The sequence below is a fragment of the Lytechinus pictus genome, chromosome 3 (genome assembly GCF_037042905.1).
Source record: "Lytechinus pictus isolate F3 Inbred chromosome 3, Lp3.0, whole genome shotgun sequence".
Classification (NCBI taxonomy): Eukaryota; Metazoa; Echinodermata; class Echinoidea; order Temnopleuroida; family Toxopneustidae; genus Lytechinus; species Lytechinus pictus.
In genome coordinates this window covers 47185115-47211307 of record NC_087247.1, presented here as the reverse complement: position 1 = coordinate 47211307, position 26193 = coordinate 47185115, and the positions used below count along the sequence as shown (strand labels likewise).

Here is a 26193-nt window from a genome sequence, read left to right as displayed (position 1 = left end):
TCAAGCACCATTGTACAAATCTACAGATATTCATTCAAAAATTTTTACCTTAGATATGACTTGTGAATGTGATATCTAGATCTACCCCGCGACAAGCCTTTTCCCAATCATTGGGTGCATATTTTAGTTACCGCTGGTGCCGACTTTCTAGAAATGTACCAACCGATGTATGTACTATTCCCGCCTATGAGGTCAATATTGTCATGTATTGATGTCATTGGTACTAGGAGTGGAAGTAGGGAACTGTGCGTGTGACTGAATAAAGTGCTGCTTTACTAATTGAACGGTGGTTCCCAATTCACGATAATGCCAATACTACTTTATTACTGGTCCCCTTTTCTTTTCTCTTGCTTTTTGTTTACTTGGTCTCTTAGGAATAACCATCTTTTTTTGTGTAACCTTTTGCACAAGAGTCATGAACATATTTTTGCGCAATTTTGCATATATCAGTATCTAACATTAACAATATCTTGAAAAACTGATACCACCAACAGAAAAAGCGACCCGAAATTGCCCAGTATAGTAACATTCTTAAAGATAAAATCTGCATAAATTAGCAATATGAAAATATTGGCTAAACATTGGTAGATTTTGTCAACATTTTATTGGCATCTGTTTTTAGAAAATCTGAACTTCTCTACAAGCTTCAAGAAATCGCTATTTTGCAAGCAGATGTTTTCAAACTTGTAAGTAAAATGTGAAACCAATTGATTATGGCATTTTAACCTGCATCTGATATAAATATCTTTTGTCTGCATGAATTTTTTTTCTAGATTCTAGAACTTTGCAAAACTATTGTTCAGGAAATAAGCTCACACTTTTAAAGACCTTTTTTAGCTAAACTAGCATTTGCCAATCGGCATAGAATTTTGAGATTATGATACCTTTGAAATTCCTTAAATCACATAATGATTCTGTCAATGATTCTGTCTGACTGCGTGGCAACTATAGCTACTGTAGCCGTGAATTTGTCCTTGTTTTTCATTAGCATTACCCCCCCCCCCTTTATTTTTGAATTTGTCCTCTACATTTTTTTAGTTTGGCTAAATATTAATTTATTTTTTCTTCTTTTGAAGGGTGAAGATAATGAAGACAGTCTCAAGAGGAAAGCAGATGACTCTGGTGAAGATGAAATAAAGTGAGTCTATTATCTACAACACTTCTAGCAGACCAACAGAGTTATTACAGGTGTTGAACTAATGCGCAATGTGCAATCTTGACCAAATATTAGTAAACAAAAAGCTGAAAAGATGTCATTTGACCAAATAAACGAAAAGCTGAAAAGTCATTTGACCCCTTACTTCTGATGCAGTATTTCCAAGTCGGCTGGTCAAGGTTGGTTTGTGCATGGAGATGTGCACATTATGGTGAGGAGGAAATCCATTAGAAAACCAGAACAGATAATGTTATAGAAACCAGGAAAAGGGGATCAATTTCAAGCACCCATCGCACCCCACCCTTGATCAACCTGTTATGCCATTGCAACAGCATTTACCCCTTTCATATACCTATAAATACTGGCTAGATTCGTGACTGAGTCCAGTGTAAATGTTCACTGTTTGATCAAATGATTGATAACTCAGTTTATTTTTAAACAAGAATGAGCTTTAATATAAAGTGAAAGTGATCTTTAAAAATCTTATTAAAGTTCTTGAAATGTGAAAAAAAAATAGTTGAAATCAGAATATATTCTGTTAAGCTGATGATTTGGTTGTAGTTAAGGTGTTCAATATCAATGGCTTGTACTAGTGAGGCCGTCAAGTTTATTATTTTCTCTGTATTTCTGTCACAGGAAACCTGCCTTTAAGAACTATAAACCTGAAGATGAGAGCTTGCAGGAGCATTTAGTTCCCCAAACAGAAGTGCCAAAAGGTAGAATACAGTAGCATTGAAACATACCTTTGTATTTGTCACCAAAAGATAAACTCAATTATATTCTGCATAATGTATCTCTCCAATACTATGGTCTTGAGCCAATTATATCAGTCTTCTGTGATTGAAATTATTCAATCATCTAGAAATATATACAACTACAAGGCTTTGCCTTGCTCCACCCATGTAGTCACCCTTTATTATTTATCTGATGCATTGTCAAGTACACATGCTTGTGACAAAGAACTTGTGAGTGTAAGTAGTTTTTAGCAAAACACCTCATTACATTACAACAAGAAGTTAGTTATTTATTGAAAACTCACTTGAAATAGGATGCTTGTTTTGGCAGTACCTATTTGTTTAAAATGTTAACCATTTTGATTTAGTGTGAACTTATGCCTTGTGTATTTTGATGACATTTGATGCTTACATGAAACTTTTTTTTTTTGTATTACTAGTTGAGGAGCAGGTACAGGACCAACTAAAAGCTGCAGTGGCTGAACCGGTTGTAGAAGAAGTGGACATTACAAACCTTGCACCCAGGAAACCTGACTGGTAAGATCTTCAGCATCACTTACTGTAAAATTCACTAGACAATTTGTCATACTTTGTAGTCTACTAAAGTCAACTTTATAAAGTTGAATCATCTCCTATTAAGACAAAACTGATTTTAAAATTGTCAAAGCAACATTTGTTGTCCCTAGAGATTCTACTTTGACAGTTATTCTCCTTTGGAGTCATTGACATTGAATCCTTAGAGAGTGTACAAATATTAAATGTTCATGAATGCAATGGACAGAATACTTCACGAGGTGAAAGATGAAATGATCCATTCACCAAGGTGTAGCTGAGTTGAATGGAGCGTTGTGGCCCAGTGGATTAGTCTTCTGACTTTGGAACAGAGGGTTGTGGGTTCGAATCCCAGCCATGGTGTAATTTCCTTCAGCAAGAAACTCATCCACATTGTGCTGCACTCAACCCAGGTGAGGTGAATGGGTACCCGGTAGGAAGAAATTCCTTGAATGCTTGAGCGCCTAGACAGCTCAGCTAACGCCTGGGTAATAATAATAGCAGGGCCAACTGGTTGAACAGTTTTCGAAACTGAAGTGGCTACCCTGGGTAAATATACCTATATTATTATTATTATTATTATAATTGATCATTCATTTCATCTTTCACCGAATGAAGTATTCTGTCTATTGTACAAATGAAAAGATCATTCCTTTTTGTCTCACCTGCATAGTAGAGTGAAACTATAGGCGTCGCTTTTCCGGTGGCAGCATCAACATCAAATCTTAACTGAAGGTTAAGTTTTTAAAATGTCATCATAACTTAGAAAGAATATGAACCTAGTTCATGAAAGTTGAACATACAGGTAATGAAGGTATTACTGAATATCCTGCCTGAGTTTCAGGTCACATGACCAAGGTCAAATGTCATTTAGGGTCAATGAACTTTGGCCAAGTTGGGGGTATTTGTTGAATTACCATTTATATAACTTTAAAAGTTTATGGATCTAGTTCTTAAAAACTTGGACAAAAGAATAAAGAAGTATCACTGAACATCATGTGCAGGTTTCAGGTCACATGACCAAAGTCAAAGGTCATTTAAGGTCAATGAACTTTGGCCATGTTGGTGGTAATTGTTGAATTGCCATCATAACTTTGAAAGTTTATGGATGTAGTTAATGAAATATGGACATAGGGGTAATCAAGTATCACAAGTCTTGGGTCACATGATCAGGGTCAAATGTCATTTAGGGTCAATGAACATAGTATTATATCATTATATGAATGTTTTTTTTTAGTGAATACTTATTTTATAGTAGTTTTCAAAGTCAGCACTGTTGCTATATTGTATTGCGTAATGCAGGCGAGACTGCCAGAGGCCGCTTAACTTGTTTGTTTTATATGATACCTAAAAATAGATCATTGTCATTTAGCATTTATAGTTTCGAATAAATAAATTGCACTTATAAACTTGAATGCCAAAGTGCATTAATTGTGAACACAGTCTGTTGATTGTCACATACATAACACACGCACTGTAAACACAAGTGTTCTACATGTATGTGTACTGCCAGTGCTCTTGACACGCACATACTATGGAAAAATCATATGGATTAAAAATTGCACGATGAATGGACCCAAAATTGCACGGATGATGGCGTCATCGTATAATGGGCTGAATGATTGACATCAAACAACCAATCAAATAACAAGGATCTATCTAGGTTACTCATTGTCATATAAATTTTAATGAAGCACACTGAGTTTGATCCTGAGATATTCTTTTCTGACTGTTTTCTATGGTGCTGAATTATATAAACACAAATAGTTTGTGCATTAATTTCATTTCAAGAATTTCCAATTAAATCAGGACGATATGGAGTACATGTATTAAAAAAAATCATATTTCCTGTATTTACTTTAGTACCTTTCTGTTCATACAGAAGGTTATTTATTCTAAATATGATGTCCTTTTGACAATTGCAGTATGTGGGAGATACATTAATAACTCCTGCCACTGCGAACAAAAAGTAAGATATTGTGAGTTCCAGATTGTAAACACATATTAAAGTCTGCCCCAACAAAAAGTTGATTTGAATAAAAAGAGAAAAATTCAACAAGCACAACACTGAAAATTTCACCAAAATCGGATGTAAAATAAGAAAGTTATGACATTTTAAAGTTTCGCTTAATTTCACAAAACACTTATATGCACATTCTGGCTGGTATGCAAATGAGGAGACTATGACGTCATCCACTCACTATTTCTTTTGTATTTTATTATGTGAAATATGAAATATTCTAATTTTCTCCTCATTGTCAAGTGATACAAAAATTAATTCCTCCCTGAACATGTGGAATTAGCATTGATTAATACTATATGCTTCAGTCAAGTTGGTCCTTATTGTCAGATCTATAAAAAATGAAATATTGTATAATTCAAACAATAAAAAACAAAAGAAATAGTGAGTGATGGACATCATCGACAGATTCACCTACTTATGCATATCACTGTTTTGTGAAAAATAAGCGAAACTTTAAAATGTCATAACTTTCTTATTTTACATCCCATTTTGATGAAATTTTCAGCACTATGCTAGTTTGATTTTTCTCTGTTTATTCAAGTCAGCATTTTCCTGGGGTGGACTTGACCTTTAATGAAGACACAACCATATGGCATACATTCTACACTATAGTAACAAGTAAACCTCTTTTTTATTCTTTACTTGTGCAGGGATCTGAAGAGAGATGTGGCAAAGAAACTTGAAAAGTTAGAAAGGAGAACGCAAAGAGCTATTGCAGAACTGATAAGTAAGTTTTGCCAGATTTTTCACTTGCTCATTTTGATAAACATTTGTGTTCTTTGACATTATTTGAACCTTTTTTGTTTGGGGGGGGGGGCCTGGGAAGGTCATGAATGGGTGTTTGACAAGTTTGATTTATGTTTTCAACCATGATGCACATGCATTGGTGCTGGTTCAGATTTTTTAAATGATACTCAAAGGTAGCAGGTAGCATATTTTTAAAATGATAATTTTTTATTTGTATGCCATAGAAAGTCAGTGTTGTATTTAAGAAAAATTGCATCAGGGGCAGGGACATGCAATAAGATTGGGGCGGGGCAACATCTGACAATAGGGCTAAAATCACCTACTTAAAACTTTTTGCGCTATTTGGTTCTTTAGTTCAGCAAGCTAAACTGTCAACTTATACTCTTTTTTTTCTTCCCTTTATTTTCTTATTATTTAAACGATTATTTTTATCATTTTGCTCCTCCAAAAAGTAGCATTCAGGACTCCTTTGTCCCTCCTTAGATACACCATTGTTGAAATGCTCCTAAAATGATTAGTTAATGACAGATAAACTCTTACTATTCACTTGACTTTGGTGTAAACAGGAAAGCTGATTATAAAATATTGGATTTATGATATTAAAGGATAGGAAATTAGAAATTCAATGAAGCTTTAATTGAAGGATGTAAGCTTCCTGATGACTTTCTCCCTGAATGGTTTATCTCACTCCAGGGTCCCGTAACACAAAGGTTGGCGATTGATCGTATGCTTGATTTTCACAATTGATTGCACATTGTAGTCAATGAAATCAATCGTAGAAAAATGTTCTACGATCATTGCTAAGTTTTGTGTTACTTTGGCCCCAGATCTTCCATAATCCATGTTATCTCTTCACTACATTGGGCAGTTGATTTGTAGAGAAAGGAAAATATGTGGAAGGTCATTTAATGGGCAATATTGTCATAACATTGAACATGCACTTGCAAAGAAAAGAAACTAATAGACGTTTGTTGAAAATTAGTATTTTGCACAATTACAAGAGAATGATGTAGTAAACCCTCAAATTCATATGTAAAGTAACATAATACAGGAGAGTTTGCCAAAGTTAAATCTATTTCACTTGGCGGGTGAAATATGTCTAAGAAAAGGTCAAGAACTCATGCTTTGAAAAATCTGGACTGAAAATTTGCTTCCACTTAATAAGCAATTATTCAATTTGCAGAAGGTTGATTTATGCAGACTTGACTAAACTTTGATTCTAACAAAAATCAAATCATTATTTATTGTTGATAAAGTGTAGCCCTTGTTCACTAACCAGTATTAAATGAATAGGTGGTGAAGATTCATAGCTAAAATAGAATCATTATATGTTGTCATGTTCAATTGGTCACACCTTGTAATTAAGTGTCTTTTTTCTCATATCAATCTTGCATCCAGGAGAGAGGTTACAGAACTCTGAAGAGAATGACATTGTATCAGCCCTAACAGCGCATTCAGAAGTCAGTGAAAAGGAGAAAGCAACCTATGACTCTGATTCAGATTAGTACATTTTGAAACAAATTTTGCGTAACTTAATTCTGATGATAATGACTTTGTATCAGCTATTACAGCACATACAGAGACCAGTTGAAAGGAGATGGCTACCCCATACTCTGAATGAAATTCCAACCGCAAGGAAGATTTCTTCAAATTTCCAAACTGATTAATCTGATCTGTAAGCAGCAGAGAAGTTGCTAGCAACGGAACTTCCTACACATACACCTATCTCATGCCATCTTGATATAGAAGAGCCACTGAAGCTTCAGACACCCCTTTTTTCTATCAATTTCAGTCCTCTGCCTCTTTGAGTGATTTTGCAAACTTCGTTCCTGTCCACTCATTTATGTTATGTTCCCATTTCTTGGGCTGTCTACACTATTTGTGACTCCATCTCATGGTTCCTTTAAAAAGGACCACCTGATATGGAAATATGACCATACCACCTTAGTTTATGGAACTTAGAACTTCAAGAATGACCAAATCAGATGGCGATATTTATTATGTTTGTGAATGAATCCTTCCTTTATACATTAATTCAGAGAATATAGAATATTCAAAATGGCAATCAGTATGTTCTATACGATTGGAGCATGTGGAAACAAAGTAACCTTATTTCAAATACCACAATATCTGGTATGAAAGGCATAAGAGTAACGTTCATAAGTGAGTTTTGTACTCAAGTGTAGAGGATTAGCAACCATCCAAATGTTTTGTTTTAACAGATAAAATAGAAATGGATGTTCCATTACGGGATGGGTGCCCCATAACTTGATGGAAAACAGTATGGAAACATTTAATTCTGTACTCTCCACAATCCAGATATCTGACTTTTTACATACATGTGGTTTGGTGTTATCATTAATGTTTGACACTTGAATGAAGCTTCATGACGTACTTGCTGTCAGGATGCAAAGTCCAGCTGTGACTTGGAGGGCCCTTGATTGTGAATATCATTCACAACACCAAGTAAACAGCATATGTTCTCTTCAAGCAATCATGTGATGTGTTAACATATTAGAACATGTTGTATGTGACTATCAAACACAGTCTTTCAGTATTGATGATTTCAGTATAAAACATAATTCATAGCAATCATATTAATTATCTTAAAATGTGACTATGATATTCCCCAGGGGTGGGGTGGATGGGGATCTTATTGATTGCTCTACATCAGGGTTGGGCTCAATTAATTTCTTCAATTACAGTTAAATAATTGAAGAAATGTTCAATTCCAATTACTTTTCAATTAAATTACTTTTTTATTCAATTACAATGACCAATTACTTTTGTCAATTACAATTTCAATTACTTTTCTATAAAAGTCATATATGAAATCACTTTGTATTCTGTATGTATTAGCACCACCTATTTCAACATTATTCTAAACTATTCAAGAGTTCCAATACTGTAACTGTATTTAAATTCTTGATTGATTTCTATATTGATATTCCTGGTGATCCTCTTCTTCATTTAAAGCTATCACTTCATGTCTCCCACACTCTTCCCTGATCAACCTCATTAAGTGGTTAATAGGCTGTTGTGTAATTAAGTAGTGACCTAGATCAGTCTCCGTCTAAGGAGCAGATACGTTCGCATCCAATTAAAATTCCCTGTTAATGGAAACCTCATATCAGACCTGGTCATTAATGATTAAAAATTCCTTCATGGTTCATTTACTGTGCGCTTAGAGGTGTGCAAGTCCAAGACCATGTGGTCTCCCACACATACATATATTGTGGTAGAGTTTTTAACACACACAGGCCATGTTACATAATGGGCAATGCCATGAAATTATCAATCTTTTTGTACTTCCGACCCCCATTTTTCTCATTTTTTCATAAACTGACCAAGTCATGGTCCTTTGAGAACACTACAGACAATCAAAAGAACAAGAAATCAAAGAAAGAAGATTTCATGAAATTCCCACATATTAGGGGGTCAGACGTACATATTTTATGGAATTGCCCTAATATAAACAGATAAAATGCTTTTATGTGAACTACCTAGATTTAAAATATTTCATTCAACCAAACTAGTCATTGATAATTGTATCTCATCATTTAGAATAAAAATTGAGTGTGGAGAGGACCTGTCCTTGCGCCATTGGTCCTTTGGTTGCTTGCTTGCTTACGAGCATTCATGCTTTCTTAGCGATCAGGTTAAAAATCACTACCATTTCCATTTTTACATATATATATGATATTGCAATGTAGGATGAACCATGCATGACAATATACCATTTACATTTTAAATGTAGTTTGTATGAAAGTGTATCGCTATTTGTAGAGTCATGTCAATCACTGTTGATTTTATTGAATAGCCAGGTATGATTGGTCTAATACATGTATCTGACATCACATGGCTATTAAATTTAATAAGGGCCTTATCGCATAGAAGTTGCTATTACACAAACTTGACCATTTAGTGGTAACTCTCATAGAGTCCTTGATTGTCTGTTATGAATTGTTGTCATTATACTTACCTTTGAATGGCAAAGTTTCCATAATAATATTGTAGTGTTAAAGGAATGCAGTTGCTTGGGATTTCTCAAAACTCAGCTGGTTTATGAATGTGTGTTTCGTTGATGAATAAATGTACATATTTTTATGCTAACTTTTTAGACTTTCAATCATTGGTACGAGTACCTTTTTGCTTTACATAACGGTGATGTAATGGTTCAAACAAAACATGTATTCAAACTTATGAATAACAAAACTGAATATTGTTATTGTCTGACTCAACATTGCAATGATAGTTAAAATTAAGTTGTGACATCATTTGACAACTTGATAATCAGTGTAGCCACTAAAATAAACTTTTTCAAAAGTATGAACATGATATTTGAATAATAGTTTGAACCATCATGCACTATGCCAAGGTTTTTTTTAACAAGTTTTAGTATAAAAAAAATGATAGAACTTACCCTAATATACACTACCACAATTTGCTCTATTTTCCCCCATCCCTTCTCCCCCTCTCTTTACTACCCCCACTCGCGCATTGTATATATCTGGCACTCGGCTAAACCCATCTTTCTCTAAAGAAAATGATCACACGAAGCTAAACCATTTTTTCGCCATTTTTAATGATCAATTACTGACATATAATTATACTTCTTTGAAAGCAAATTTTACATATCATTTTCCAAGCTTAAGAAATCATAATGCAATGAAACGTGTGTCAGTTGATAGGTACTCTTCAATACCCGATTATTGTTACAACAGTATTCACTCAGTTCGAATATTTATCTATACAGTATAATAGAGCAAGATGAGCTGAAATCCGACAAGAAATTAAGATTGACAGTCGTGCAAGATTCAGACAATGTGATGGAAGGATAAGGAGAGATGGAGAGAAAAGAGAGGGAGAGTGGATGGAGGGAGAGAGAATGAAAGAGAGGGATGGAGTGTTTGGGGGTGAGGAAGATGAATAAGAACGACCTGTGATACCCCAACATTTTAAGTTGATCATTAAACACAGTCTGCCCTAATTTCCTGTACAAAGACTGAAAAAAAAAACTCTCAAGAGGGGCAAAATACCCAGCTTGGATGCTGATTGCATCACCTCTCATTTCAAGTTTCATACACAATATAAATTTGGAACAAACAATGTTTAATACAGGAAAGATCCACAAAATAAATATAAACAACAATAATCTGTAATTATAACAATGGTTATTTGTTACTCGAGTCTCGACGATTCATCCTGTAAGTTATCGTAAATATTTTCAATACTGAGTTTAAAGTTGAATGCTGAAAGGTAGATCTATCTGTGATCATGCCATAAATTCTTAATTTAGGTATCAATATTGCCTTATGCCCTTTATTTTAAAGGGGCTTCAAGATGCCCCAGCTTTCCCGGTATATGCGCAATCCCGTTTCATTAATTTTAATTCACTGTAAAGTTACTCTCTTCATTAGAGTTGTAACGATCGAATATTCCCAACAGACAAAAAGACAGATGCATATCTGGATTCTACTACTCTAACACACCCACCCTGTCTAGTCAGTGTTTCTAGAATTCTTACACGGTATACCAGTGGCTGCATATTTGACATTTATATATATTCAGCTGCTCTTTTGTAAAATACAATGCCATACGTGTGATGAACAGGGAGGCAGAATTAAAAGAACAAATATAGCACCGCTGAAAATGGTTTACACGAATGGTATACGGTAGACTTATTTATTGCACGCTCTGTATTATTCTTTCCTTTGGCATGCCTATGGCCCTTACTTATTGAAAAATTGTTCTGTATAACCATACTATTCTAATGCTAATATTTTCATATATATATTTAGATTTTTCTTCATATAAATATAAATTAATTCCAATCCATAATATATATATTCGTTGGTCTATACCCTGTTTATTCACTGCATTTTTTAATTCTTTTTTGGTCATACAGACCCCTGTTAACAGTTTTACACATCCTCTTCGATTTAACCTTAACCATACTCCCCCTCTCTCTCTTTCTCTCTCTCATCTCTCACACCCACTTTCTCTCCCCGCCCAACTCTCATCCTATGCCTACCCCCTCCCAACCTCATCTCATTCCCCCATTTTATATTTAATCTCCTCCTCGCCATTTCAATCCTTCAATCTCAACTTTCTTTCCCTTCCTCTTCCCCTTACCCAAACTCTCGCAAATCATTCCCTTACCTTTGTTGTCTAACAGCTGGCGATATTCTCATCTGTCAATCGCACGATACAAGGTCATAAATTTTCGATCACATATTAGGTAGAGAAATTTGAACCCATCTACCCTCATCTATTACACTACACTATTGCATAATTAATCACTTCCACGCACACTTATTCATGTGCAAGGAGAAAGTGGAACAAATTTAGGGCACTCAAATTCATCAAACATCACCGTGAACAACGATATTGTCGTATATATTTTCATGACATGACTCGCATCGTGTTGCTAATGACTGGTGAAATGTAACGTTTTATGAAATAGTTATGATCAGTTCTGATTTGATAGCCCCAATTTTCAGGAACACGGTGTCTGTCTGCCGATTGACAGACATGAATAATTCAAAACAAAGAAGGGCACAACGTTCTAGTTTTTACCATACAGTCACGATATACATCTTGGCATTTTTCAAAATGTAGCGTCATCAGTAGCGACGCCTCTCAAAAACACATTTTCATAAAGCTATCAATTTTCTGTCGAACTCCGACGTTTCCTTGTTTGCATGAGAGATGTACCTACTTACTGCAGGTCTATGTCTCTTTCATTCTAATCAAATTTTAGACTCTTCTTCATCATAATCAAAATCTTTGGAAATATCAGCAATCATGTCTTGGGTAATTATTTTGCCCATCCATTTTCTCTTCTGGAAATATGCCACTCTTAGATTTCCAGTCCTGGTGGTTGCTAGAGAAGTTCGGGTACAAAGTCATCGTGTTCCGTTAATTATTTCAAGAGCCATTGATAATCCAATCCTTATTTATTAATACATTTGTTTTGATGATCCTGCTATTTCAGCATCTCAGCCGATGATGTTCTTACGGTCAATGACAAGAACCGTCGTCCAACTATCTTGAGCAGAACTGCATGGCCAGTCGAGCAGAGCATCGATACTGTTATGCCATCTTAACGAATCTTCTCTCATTGCTCGCTTGTTTTTCAGCACACTTGCATATCTCACAAATAAACTGCTCATTGCTTGATTTTAAAGCTCATTATAATGATTCACCATGTACAGAATAAACAACATGGGTCATACAGGATCCCCTTTTAAATTCTGATCTGTTAAAGTCACGACAGTGTTTGTTGCGACGCCATTCGTCGAGGATGAGTTGGTCGATCCGTCAATACCCCTGTCTTGTGATTCTGTTAGAGTTGGGTTGTTATTGCCTCCTCCTGGTCTCATGAGCTCTCCTGGGATTGGTGTACCTTGGGTTGAACCTTCTTCATGTGTCACTGGAATCACATCGATGTCTCTGAAGTAAATCAAATAATGATATTTAATGATATTGTAATGAAAATTAATATTTTTTGTTCATAAAAAATATTTCAACAAAAATTCATCACATCGTTATTACATATATATTAATATCAAACTAAGAAGTAACGCAGTGAGATTTGTACTGGGCAAAATGTTTATGAAATTGGTGCCAATAACAATGTATTGGCCACCAAGCCAATGAGGAAAAGAATGACGTCATATATTCAGTCATTTAAAGTCATATGATGTGCAGAGCTCATATCACCCTTTATACACTTTAACAACCAAGCATTTTGTTTACAAAACTCTCAGATATTGTTTATCCCGCGCCTATAAATTGGTTTTAAAAATCTGATAGTACAGAAAAGGAAAGATACTAGTCACTTTTGATTTTATTATGTACATACATTTACCTTGTATTGTTTTTTTAACATTGTGATATGGAAAATAAATACCAATACCAATACCAATGTAAACACAGGACGGACGTTGCCACTTAGGGGGCAATGTATTGTAAGAAGGTGACTTCATTCTTTTTTTCTCTCACTTGCAATACTATCAATTAGCCCTTTTCTTTTTTTCTACGCTTCTACATGTACTTGAAAATCATAAGGTACAGCTGTGTTTCCCTGTTATCAGCTTAAAATTATAACCTTTGTCCACCTGTTAATGCAGATTTATGTTTTTGATACTAATTTACCCTTGGATGCTTTGGCAAAACTCCATTATTGTCATTTATTTCTAATAATATTTTCGGTCCCATTATCCTCACATTTTAACCTTTTTCATACTATGTCATTAATGAACAGATCACTGCTTGAAAAAGATACTTGGTTACGCATTAACTTTTGCAATTTTTGGCAGATGTCCATTATTGTAATTTCATCTATTAATAACAAATTCATGGTATCCATTTTTCGTTTGATATTTTACGGTAAATCATGGACTTATAACGTCTATGGGTAAATACAGCAAATAAACGAATGGCTCAACTTGTATCGTTACAAGTTGAAGAAAAAAAGTAATCGATAACTTCATGGCAACAATGTGCATCGATACCAATGGCTTTCTATCATGCGCTGTCTAATTTGAGACTGATGATTTGGTATGAACACCTTGAAACATCCATGTTCTCAGTCTTAAATTGTTACGTAAGTTTTTCATCATTTTTGTCAATGAACAATCGTATGCACTTCTAGGACAGATTTAATATTAGTGATAGGACATACCAATGGCAAAAGTGTTCATTAAAATGTGTCAAATTTTGCAGTTCGACTAATATCAGATTCACTAATTAAATCGGTGACTCACCCCGCAGTCCTGATTTCCAAAGAAAACACAATTTAAAGAAGACACTCGTATATATTCAAAAGGGGCCATAGTGAGGGGCATCTTGTATGAGTCATTACTTTTATTTATTTGTATCCTTACGTATATGAAATATAGAGGCCAATATTTTCGATAAAGCAATTTATAACCTGTCTACATCTTGATCCGCTCGAATCAGTATGTCTACTCTCCATTTTATTACCCTCAAAGTCCAAAACAAGATAGCTCGTATTTACAGCTGCTGTTTAGCACAATTTTGTCATTTTGATATAAGGATTCAGTCATCTTCCATAACTGTGAATGAATTATTCAAATATGTGTTCAAATTTCACAAATGTGTTCCACAAGAGTCCGTCCGAGTAGAATTTGCATCCTCCAGGGCATATGGATGTCAGAATTATGGCTACTTTACAGATTTACGCCAACTGTTGTGTATTGGCGAATATACAGTCTGACTAGATGTATGGTCATATGGCTGTTGATGAATTGGTTTTAAAGGGACTGTTAGGTGCTACTATGATAATGATACTGTTGAAATTGGAAGGCATTTTGTGTGTTTTCATACTCCTTGTGCATATTTTTTAATAGTCACTAGTTTAAAATTAAAGGTACGTTCGTCACACGTGAATATTAAAGAAAATGAATAAGGAAACAAGACTGAACATGTTGGTAACATAATTGGCGGCGGAAGTCAACAAATATAGGGGTCCACCTGAAAAAAAAAAAAATGTTATCAACCTTAATTTTAGGGGGGATTAACCAAATTTTTTTGACAAGCAAAAAAAAGGTTATCAACCTCAACCAACATTTTAGGGGGGGGGGGTTTCGACAAGCAAGCAAAAAAAAAAGGTTATCAACAAAACATTTAGGGGGGATCGTCCCCCCACCTCAAATTTAGGGGAGACAGGCGTCCCCCCGCTTCCGCCGCCTATGGGTAACATCCAAGAGGGTCTACTATGTAGTCCCTGATAGTTATTTCTGCGTGTCTCCCTTTTTTGTGTCATGTTATTCCAGCGAAACCACATTTCTGTCAAATTTGATATTCGCACTACCCTAGAGTTTTCAGCTTCCATTATCAAATGTACAATGTAATCGGACGGCAAAGTAAAATATTCTTCGTTTTTTTTTTTTTTTTTTTTTTTTTTTTGGGGGGGGGTCAATTGCGCATGCGAATTAATTTCTTTTTTAGACGGGAGGACATCATGAGAAAGTTTGAGAAGATGATGATTAAAATAAGAGACAATATGATACAGAAGACAGACACTTAATATAGGAAGAGAAATGATGACCGGGAAAAGGGTTGAATATAAAATTGAGTTTCCAGCTGCCCCATATGGAAAATATGGAGGTCGTCTTTGTTGATCATAATTCTCTTCTTGCAAAACAAGTTCAGAATTCCGACGCAAAATGATTGAAAATGAATTATACTTCCCAACTTGTAGAAAACATGGACGTTCAATTAAATTATTACCGACTAAAATCCACTAGAATGTTGAAATTAGAATTGAGGATAAGAGTGATTGGACCACAGGAAAAAATGTAAATCATTGTTATGAAGTAGATAAGAGTCATATCAATTTTATTTTGCAACCAATGATTCTGATCTAATCCTCTGAAATACACGATGAATAAATGTGATTCATATAAATTTCTGATAAAAGTATCTTTTATTGATATTGATAAGTATATCATAAATCTTTTTTTGAAACGAGTATGGTGAAATATATATGTTTACAAGAGATAGAAGGGTGGAATATATATAATTGAGGGGAAAATGTGGTTCAAACCAAACGTGATAAAAAGAATTGAATATTTCAAGGTGGTCTTTAAGTATGTCAAGAGGATGACATGAACATCTCGTAAGTGTATATCGGTGAAAGTTTCGTGTCGTATGTTTTTATACGATGACGTTCTTCAAGTCGATTTAGCAGGCGTTTTTTTTTCTTCCTTAGATTGAAGACTGTTCATGCTAATACTCAGAATGCAATTGCTTCGACAGCTTCCCCCTTTACAGTCCTTAAGTTCTTCTATGAAGAAACATCTCACCCTCTCTCCTGACTTTCCCCAACCCTTTTTGCCCCCCCCCCCCGTTCTCTCTCCCTCTTTATCTGTTTCTTTTAAGGATTTTGACTGTGCATATTCTCTCTCGCTTGACTTCGCATTTTATCATGCTCCGTTTTTTCGTCACGGCATACAATCTCCACCATCCTAAACTCGACATCTATAATATGGCTGGTATCATGCACTATTGATCCCTCCCTCTATCTCCTTTCATCTTCCGTTGTCTTGTACCCCAAATTCCATCCATCTTCATCCCGTGAGCCTTGTGTACAGACAGAATTAGATCTCTTCCGAGAATGCTTTCTTACTCAATCTTGGATAATTTGTTGTTTGTCTGCCTGTGCACATCTGGATTTTTGTTTCAGCTGTGCAAATCAACATACTTATATTAATCTTCAAAATGATGTACATTTGATTTCATTTCTTTTAACACCATGAACGCCCCTATATTATTCGTGTCTCCATTACCAAGTCCCTATTGTCCATGACTCTTCTACTAGAATTCGGAAATCTAATTCATTTATCTCCTCAAATTTCACAATCTTACATTATTAAAACAATCTCATTATTTACCCGCGTATACTCCTATCATCCTATTTATCTCTACTTTCATTCTTTCTCACTTTGAGAAACACACTCCATTTCATCATCTCTTCTTCCACGCCCCTCTCTCTTACTTCTCACCCTTCCTTTCCCGTTAGCAATTGCTATCTCCAAGGACTAACATAGAGGCGAGGTCACACGGGGGGAGGGGAGCGACCGCACCCCTATGATTTTAGTAGTAGTGAAAATATAATAATAATAAGGAAGAAAACAAAGAAAATATGAAGGGAAATGAAGAAAGAAGAGCATATCATTGATTTAACTTCATTTAACTTTATAAAACTCCTCTTATTCAAATTAGAAACAAAATTACGCCATCTTTAAATAGTCTTACCCCCCCCCCAACGAATGACAATGGCGCACCCCCACTTCTCATTGAAAAACAAATCCATTTGATCATCAAGGAGAAACGTGCATCTCGCCCATAAACATACACCGACCTAAACATACACGCACATCTACCTATATACCCCCACTCTTTTCTCTTTTTCCACATCACTTCCCTGGTTCTACCTCCACATTTAATATTACCCATCTCCCTGACTCCTTTCCCATCTCCAGCATACCCACCCACCCCCTCATCTTCTGTATAATTTTATTCCCCAATGTTCTCTTTCAGTGAACGCTTAGTTGCCTTTGCACTCGAGTGACTCATCCCAAGACCCTATTCAACACGGAGAGTCCGAAACTAACCATTAACAAAACTGTCGGAGAACGAAAAATAAGAGGTCGATGCCTGGGACTGATATATGAAATGCGTGTGAGGTCATGACAGAGCAGAGTTGCAGCTATAAATGGTGAAGGGAACCTCTTAACCCCCAACCAAATCAAACCAATTATAAAGAACGAGAAGTGAACCAGATTATTTCACCAAACTGCTAACTAAAGTCATATAAAACATGAAATGTGATATTATTTTTTGTTCGATCATAACAAAGAGAGAGAGAGAGAGAGATGGGGGGATGTAATGACCGACTCCCTACCGAATTAATGACAACAGATGCACCTTAAATGGCGGAACCAACATGACGCCATTTTGACAAGAAATCTCACTACTACGTTGGAGTAAGCCATTAGCCTTGGCTACTAAGTGACCAAGGATGGGAAGGCGAGAAACACGTCTCCCTGTCTCCTCTTTGAAATATTCAACTCTTCACGTGTGATGAGGAGCAAGCCTTGGTCGAGATAATCTGGTGAGAGCCGAAAGGGAGTTTACTTTTGAAGTATATTAATTTGACTGGCTCTATACTGATGTTCAGCTTTTAACGATTCTAAGATGTTTACATCTGGTAAAGATAACAATCTTACGACTAATCAGGACAAGATGAACCCCTATAATTATGATTGGTCAAAATATGCTCAGATAGTGGAGAAAGGGTCAATATGACTGAGAAATAACCAAAAATAAGGGGGGGGGGAAGCAAAGAAGAGTATAAACAAGAGAGATTTCGGTCGTGTAATAATTTTAAATCACTTCCGATATTCGATTGAGGAATAATTACGTTGCTTTAAGGTCCCCGTGCCCCCGCTCAATTAAAATTAAGAGATTTTCGTTAGAGTAAAAAACAGTTGAACAAATGGCGTCTAAAGCTAATCAGAATCCGGTATTATGTATAGAGAAGCTTACTTTTGTCAACCGATGTTAAAACTCAGTAACTTATTACTGAGCAATCATGTTAGATGATGAAGAAGATTCTAGTTTCTCAAATAAACTACAAATTTATTCAAACGGCCATCGATATAACAAGTCAAAACCAAGATTTTTTTTTTACTTTGAAACTTATTGTAACCCGTATACCCCCAACCAAAAGTCTGATGCGTGTTCAAATAAAGGGGTGCATTGGCCCTATAAAGTGAAGCTTAAGATTAAAAGAAACAACGCTTACCTGTTTGCTGGTTTCTTTTTTCTGTTCTTAAAGATGATGAATATAAAGAGAGCTAAAATAGGTAGAAGAATGCAAGCTCCAAGAGACGATGAACCTATTACCACAAGTAGACGAGTATCTGCAATAAAAAAACGAATAAGAACTTGTAAAATACGTATATTTCTAACCTGTATTGAGAATCGAAGTGTTTTTTTTTTTATTTAGACGGCGTTTTTACAAACAATATATTTCCACCTTAATTAAAAATAGACCGGTGGGAATAAACGACTTGTCGGACGTTTTTATCCGTCCTGTTTATCCGACAATTACCATAGTAACAGGGCTTCTCAGCCAATCAAAATCAAGGAAAGTTGTCAGATCCGACATGTCGGACAAGAATGTTAATAAAACGCTTACCTGGCTGATTTAGGTTGAAAATATACTCTTATATCACTACATAATTTTGCAGCCAAGTCAATGTGATAAATGCATAAATGAAAAATGTGCAGGTTGGCTATTCATTAAGCATAAACCACATGTTCATCGTTGACACCATTGTTTAACAGCGGGCTGGGTGATGTTTAGTATGTTAAAAGTATATCACAATATTCTTAGTCATGCATTGAGCATGAGGTGGCAATACTGTGTGTAATCTTTGTGACCGCACCGAAAATTTGTCAATGCATGCAGAATGCACTTCTGTTGGTAATATTCGTGAAAGCACCTGAACTTAAACAAGTGGTGTACCAAAGAGGTACGAAGGGAGACGAGGGGAGGTGGGATTCCGATACATGTATATAAATTATACAAATAAAATAAACGTGTGTGTTGTCATAGAACTAGATTTGGGAATATCATTTCGTATATTGTGATGAATTTTACATTTATAACATATTCCAGATTATAACACAAAGCCAAGAGCTGTAGGCCCATGTCCTTTGCAGGAATGGTAATTGTCATCTCTTCAAGAAGACTGCAGCTTAAACTATAACACGTTATGAATTATGAGATCGAAAGATAATTCGACCTCGCAATTTATGACCATAACGTAAGAGTATTTCGGTCTGCATGTACGTACATTGTTATATATATATATCGTACGAACAGCTCTAAAGACGATGCGTCGCTTAATAGAAAAAAAAACTCTACCTGGAATGAATCTAATCTCATATTCTAAAATGCTATGGTTAATTATTGATAAACCAATCATGAACAAGATGCATTAATTACAGACAAGCATCCCTTCGGTGCTCAACGAGTATATTTTCTCCACACTCATCGAGGAATTTCATGATTCTACCAAGAGAATGTCGATGATCTTAAAAGTTATTGTAAAGATGTACGTGCAATTCGACTCGATTCCACAAAACTAGATTTCTTCTTTATGTTACAACCAGTAATTGAAACAAAAGTTTATACATCTACTGGCTGAATGTAGTTTCCACTCCATGTCTACTCAATAATGGATTTAAGTAGTCGAAAGATGTGAAACTATATAACTTAAGTAGTCCTTCAAGAGTCTTGGTGAATAAATACTGGTAAGATTGATTATATGACAATCACACTCTAACAAGAAGTTGACAAGGCTAACTATACATGTATACAGTGTCTAGTTAAACTTCACTGTATAGCTGACCATCAAGAATCCTGGCTGTATACTATGAAATAGAAGTGTGATCACATAATAATGTAACAAGAAGTGTGACGAGATCTTCCTTGTGAATGATTTCCTCATTTTTCCAATGACATTGCGAGCTACAGTGACAAGAGTCTCACCTATATATATCCTACTAACATTCTCGTTTTTCAATTATTGGATGAGGTGTGATCCCGAGATTCAAATTGATTTTAAGGAGGATCGTTCCAAGATGCCATAGATTCATTACTACAGGGAGGATCCGACAGGGTGATGAATATAGTATGAATGTCGAAATATGTTGAATCTCAAGGGACAACTTTATGCATGAGCAATATACTTGTAGCCATCCTCTCCGAGGGGTGGTCGAAATCTGTGCTCGCCTAAAATACATGTATATATATATATATGTACACCCTTCTCCAGAGTTGAAATTTTGCTTGTCTGATTGCCCTAACCCTTCTTGTCCCCCAAAAGGCTGAATAAGTTTTTTTTTGCCAAGAGTTGATAGGATATGAGGCCCCTGCCCCAATCATATAAAAAGGAAACTTACTCCCCGTCATCATTTGGCCTACCGCCCCCCTCCCATCCGTCACCACAACGTATGGATATGAGGGAGAGTTTCTCACCGGTAGAACCTTTTGAACGATTTGAACTTCTAAATTTAGACACCCTTGACGAAAGGTTGGGAGTCATCACTATCGCCATCCAACGTGTGTGTTGGTAAACATTAGATCAGATCATGGACCTACTAATAAGTCCATGATCAGAGGTAAGGTAGATAATTGTGAGGAATCAAACAAAATGATGAAAGGTTAGCGTGAAGAAGATTCTTGATTGAGAGGCCAGAATATTACGTGAACAGCAAACATACCAACATAACAATATCGGACCCACATGGCCGACATATCATAGAAAATATAAACTAATTTACTGTAAAAGAGAAGAAATTTGTATCATCATTATTCAAAAGTCAGAATAGATCCTCGTAAATGTGGTTAAACTTCATAACAAGCATTTCACGTGGATATATTTTTGTATATAATGTATGGAAAAATGTACTGAAAGAATCGGCTTTATAATGATCTGATTATATGTCATGCAAATATAGTCACCTCATCTCTAACGTCATGACTGACAACATGCATGTAATATAATCGATGAAATTTAACGTCCAACATCCTTGTTTGTCTTATCATCCAGTGATGTTTTTGACAGTAATGCGTGGTCGTGTTGTGATGCGGGGGAGAGGCAAATTACCAAGGGGTACTGTTCTTGACGCGTTTACATCTCCAGTGGCATGTACCGGATTATGAGAAAGATGGGAGTAGGGGAGATAGGAAGCAAGTTCTGAAAAGATGTATATCAAGGATGGGGTGTACCATTTACTGATCATAATAACAAAAGTCCAGGATCCAAGATCAAGTTCAAAGGGGGCACATGGGGTCATGTTTCCCTTCCAATTATAAAGTGTTTTGTGCTTCTGCTTCTCCTTTCATGGGCATGGGAATGCCCACCCCCTTGAAGAGAGACCACTTTTCCCTTTATTGCTTGTATAGAAACAGAATTAGGTAAGCTTGCTGTTTCCTTGCCCGAGAACCCGCCCCTGCCAAGCTTCATAACCCTCACAATGTATCTACCACAATTAGAATAGACTTCCTTGGCTATGAGCCTATTGTATTTTTTAATTGAATTGAATATAAATGATAGCTTTTCACGTTACATCCAAATATAACCATGGTAACCCAAGTAAAATAACCGTATAAAGTAAAGTAAGATCAAGCACATGGTGTTATTCTAAGCAATTTGTACTTACAATGGGTTGCGGTATCTTTTCAAGTTGTTTAATTCGTTGATGTGTATGGCAGGCAGCCACAAATGATCGTGGCGGCAAATATATAGGGAATTAACATAACATAAAATGTAAGGAAATGAATGGGAGGGAGAACCATATCTTTTCTGATGTATTGCCATGTTCCATTAATGTTGAAATAAAATGAAATTTTGCTTTCAGGAGCAACATTGTAGAATATGTTTGCAACATGTTCGTTTCCATTAATAATTATGTACATTTTGATCAACACTAGAATGTTGTGCAAGTACTGGATGGATGGAAAATAAATTATTCTTTTCATTTTTACTATAACCCTAATGATGTGTTGTATGCAAAAGGAGGGGGCACTTTATTTTATTTTCTTTATGTTCCATATTTGAGTTTTGGTAGTAACATACACACATGTTTCTGTAAGTATAAAATGAAGATTAAAAAATATTCCATTTATCCCTTTTGAGACAATGTTTATGAAAAGGATGAGAACATCAGCATGATCAGCAAACGCCTATATTTTTGCTCATGTTGCTTGTAAGTGTACTGCAGGGCATGTGCTATTAATGTTGAGAAAAGAGGAAATTCGTCTTGACGTAATATCATTCTATCTTTATCAAATCAATCACATTACACACCCTTTACATGTCGCCAATGAAGCTCGCTCTAACGTCTAATATATAGTTAAGCAAATATTTGCTCCTTCAGATCTTCTCAATGCACATTTTTTATTTAAAAGAGGGTCATGCGTATGTTGTGGTTATTTGTAGATGGTTAAAAAGATCGTAATTATTTTTTCGACACCTTAATAAAGGGAGGAAGACTTCAAACATTACTATCTATTTTTTTTTCAAGATTTGGTTGAAACATTTAGCGATTTCAAATTTTGTAAGATAGCTACTCAAGTAGGCAATCGTTTGAAAATTTTTGTTTATTCTGACAAGTTCCCCGTTTCCTGATTTTCGAAAATCGGGGGCGAATCCTGTACCCTTTCGTCTTTATACCTCACCCTTGCCCCCAGAGACAATATGATCATTATAAAAAGCACTTAAATGTTTTCAACCTGAATGTGGTAGCTTTAACTCATGCGGCTCTTTAGTTTGAAACATTACATTTTGTGTGACTTGAATGCACAGTATTCACTGTCACATCATAATATGTCACCTTGAAGTTCGTAAAAGATGGTTGAATAATAGCTTTCCTCGTCTCCCTTTTAGCCATCAAATCGAATTATGTCAAATCGAATTAGAAGACATATACCCTTGACATTGCATTATACTGTACGATTACTGTACTGTACGGTGCTTAAAGAAAGAAGAAATTGTGTAGTCATCATAAACCATCAAGAATCTGAAATTTATGCATTTCATGTTACATAAAATATGGGGCAGCTGCTCGTATATGACGTCACAAATCAAAAACTTAATATTCTAATAACTTTCTTAATCTTTAACAGATTTTCCTCAAAACTTAACCAATATTTCTTCTTATTTTTTCTCAATTTTTATAATAACCTTTTCGCAAAGGTGAACTTCCCCTTTAATGGCCAGCAGAGAGGAATCACCCCCCCCCAAAAAAAAAAAAAGATGCCCGATTATCAGTGACGTAATAAGTCAAACAATTTGAAGGGTTATGTCATGGTGTATGGGGATTTCTAAATAGTCAACATAGTCGAAATTGAGCGAAACGAAAGAGTAAAAGTGAGTTTTTAAAATGAAAAAAATAATAATTTAGTGACAAAATATAAGTTCTTTTTAACTCGAACATGGAGATTTTAGGAAGACTATCACGAGTCTCTTGCATCGTGCATGTACCGTGGCCAAAATATTACCATGCCAAAGATCATGCCCGTTATATTAGTTTTACTCTGAAGCTCTCAGATGCTGCAGACAGCTGTAATAAAAATGTTGTTATCAACTCATTATCCCACTTGCATATTGTTCCCCTATCCCTTGTTTCTTTTGTTTTATTTTTTTTTTTAAATGATATATTTAATCGATTTTGATTATGCGATGGTAGGTGGAACAAAATACTCGATATTATTTCTAACCATGAATCAATTTGCTTTTCTTTATATATTACATCTTGATATTCTCCTTGCGCCAGTGGGTTGTGTTCGGACAAAGAAGTACTATATGCTCAGAACGATCATGATTTAATTTAAAAAAAGCTTAAATGAAAGAAAAAAACATCTTTGGTAATGAACATGCTAAAGAAATTAATAATCAAACATATATTGAATGGAGTGGGAAACAGTGGCAAATTTTGACAATATGCGTGAAACAAGACAATTATGATGACATCGAAAACCAAAAGAAACATTCATTACAATGTGTACAACAAAGGGTAACCCAAAGGGGGTTGGGACGAAAGGGGGAGCTGATATCTTCTCCTGGATTCATGACCAGCTTCCGCTAGTATAGAGGTTTGTTGATCATTAATCATGACACATGACAAGACTATTCCCTGTGTATGTTCACATCTAATGAAGCAATTTGGATTGAAGCCCAAAACAGGACAGCACATCGCGGTAATTAAAAAAAGTATTGTTATTGAAAAAAAAAATATGACAGGATGCATAAAAAGTGAAACGCTGAAATTGCCTTTGATTTATGAAACAAAATTAATGATTCATTTCTAATTGAATCAAGTTCGCTAAATACATGTATGCATACAATGCCTTCAATAAAATTATGGTTCCATGACATTTGCTCCGGCGACAATTGCTCCACTATAACTTACACACGCTAATCTAATGACCAACTTCGAACATGGGTTTAACACTACACTGTAAAAAAATATTGGGTAAAATTTTAACCAGCACGAGGGTAGTTATGTGTCCAACCAATTTGGGCCGTATTTTGCCCGATGCGGGAAGCATATTGTCCAGTGATGTTAAAAAAATAAACAGCAATTACTTTAGAATGGGCAAAATTTTCATCACGCTGGATAAATAACAAGTGGAATGCCTCTGGCGGTCTCACCTGTATCACGGATTCAATATAACAACAGTGCTGACTTTGAAAACTACTATAAAATAATTATTCACAAAAAACACCATTCATATAAAGATTCAATACTACGTTCATTGACATTTGACCTTGATCATGTGACCTAAAACTTGTCAGTGATACTTGATTACCCCTATATCCACATTTTATACACTATATCTATAAACTTTGAAAGTTATGACAGCAATCCAATAGATACCTCTTAAATGGCAAAAGTTCAATGACCTTAAATGACCTTTGACTTTGGTCATGTGACCTGAAACTCGCATGATATGTTCAGTGATACTTGATGACTCTTATGTCCAAGTTTTATGAACTAGACCAATATACTTAGAGTTATGATGGTAATTCAACAAATATCCCCAACATGGCCAAAGTCCATTGACCTTTGACCTTGGTCATGTGACCTGAAACTCGCACAAGATGTTCAGTGATACTTGGTTACTCTTATGTCCACGTTTTATGAACTAGACCAATACACTTACAGAGATATGATGGTAATTCAACAAATACCCCAAACACTGCCAAAGTTCATTGACCTTAAATGACCTTTGACCTTGGTCATGTGACCTGAAACTCGGACGGGATATTTAAAGATACTTGATTACTCTTATGTCCAAGTTTTATGAACTAGACCAATAAACTTTCAAAGTTATGATGGTAATTCAACAAATACCCCCAATTTGGCCAAAGTTCATTGACCCTAAATGACCTTGGTCATGTGACGTGAAACTCAAGCAGGATGTTCAGTAATACTTGATTAACCTTATGTCCAAGTTTCATGAACTAGGTCCATATACTTTTTAAGTTATGCTGTCATTTCAAAAACTAAACCTTTGGTGTTGACGCCGCCGCCGTCGGAAAAGCGGCGCCTATATAGTCTCACTCTGCTATGCAGGTGAGACAAAAATGCCCCCAAAAAATGCTTAATGTTGGTTGGACACATAACTACCCTCACGGAGCATTTTTAGCCAATATTCTTATAGTGTGTATACCCTACTCTAAGCCTAACCATAAACCTAACATAAAATAGCTTGTCAGCAATCTTGTGAATTGCATGAAGAATTAGGAAAATCGAGTAAATATAAGCCCGATGTCGAATCGCCTCATTCAACATTTCTTTGTGGAGCAGTGAACGGTTTCAACTTATTTTCATCACAATTCTTACAAAAAAGAGAAAAAGATAAACTT

The 26193-nt window shown here is 35.5% G+C and overlaps 1 protein-coding gene and 1 long non-coding RNA gene across 2 annotated transcripts; one reads left to right on the top strand and one right to left on the bottom strand.

The window, feature by feature from the left end:
* Positions 1–578: 578 nt before the first annotated feature.
* LOC135153617 (coiled-coil domain-containing protein 12-like) lies at positions 579–9341 on the top strand (the record flags this gene model as incomplete). The annotated part of the gene is made up of 6 exons (XM_064097208.1): positions 579–686; positions 1077–1138; positions 1793–1872; positions 2331–2427; positions 5116–5192; positions 6611–9341. Coding segments are annotated over 6 exons (531 nt in total), but the record flags the coding sequence as incomplete, so codon positions are not given.
* A 450-nt stretch (positions 9342–9791) lies between these two features.
* On the bottom strand, positions 9792–18672 carry LOC135153618 (uncharacterized). The gene is made up of 2 exons (XR_010293102.1): positions 18552–18672; positions 9792–12667 (listed from the first exon to the last, which is right to left on the bottom strand). It is a non-coding gene; the product is annotated as an uncharacterized LOC135153618 (long non-coding RNA).
* Positions 18673–26193: the final 7521 nt, after the last annotated feature.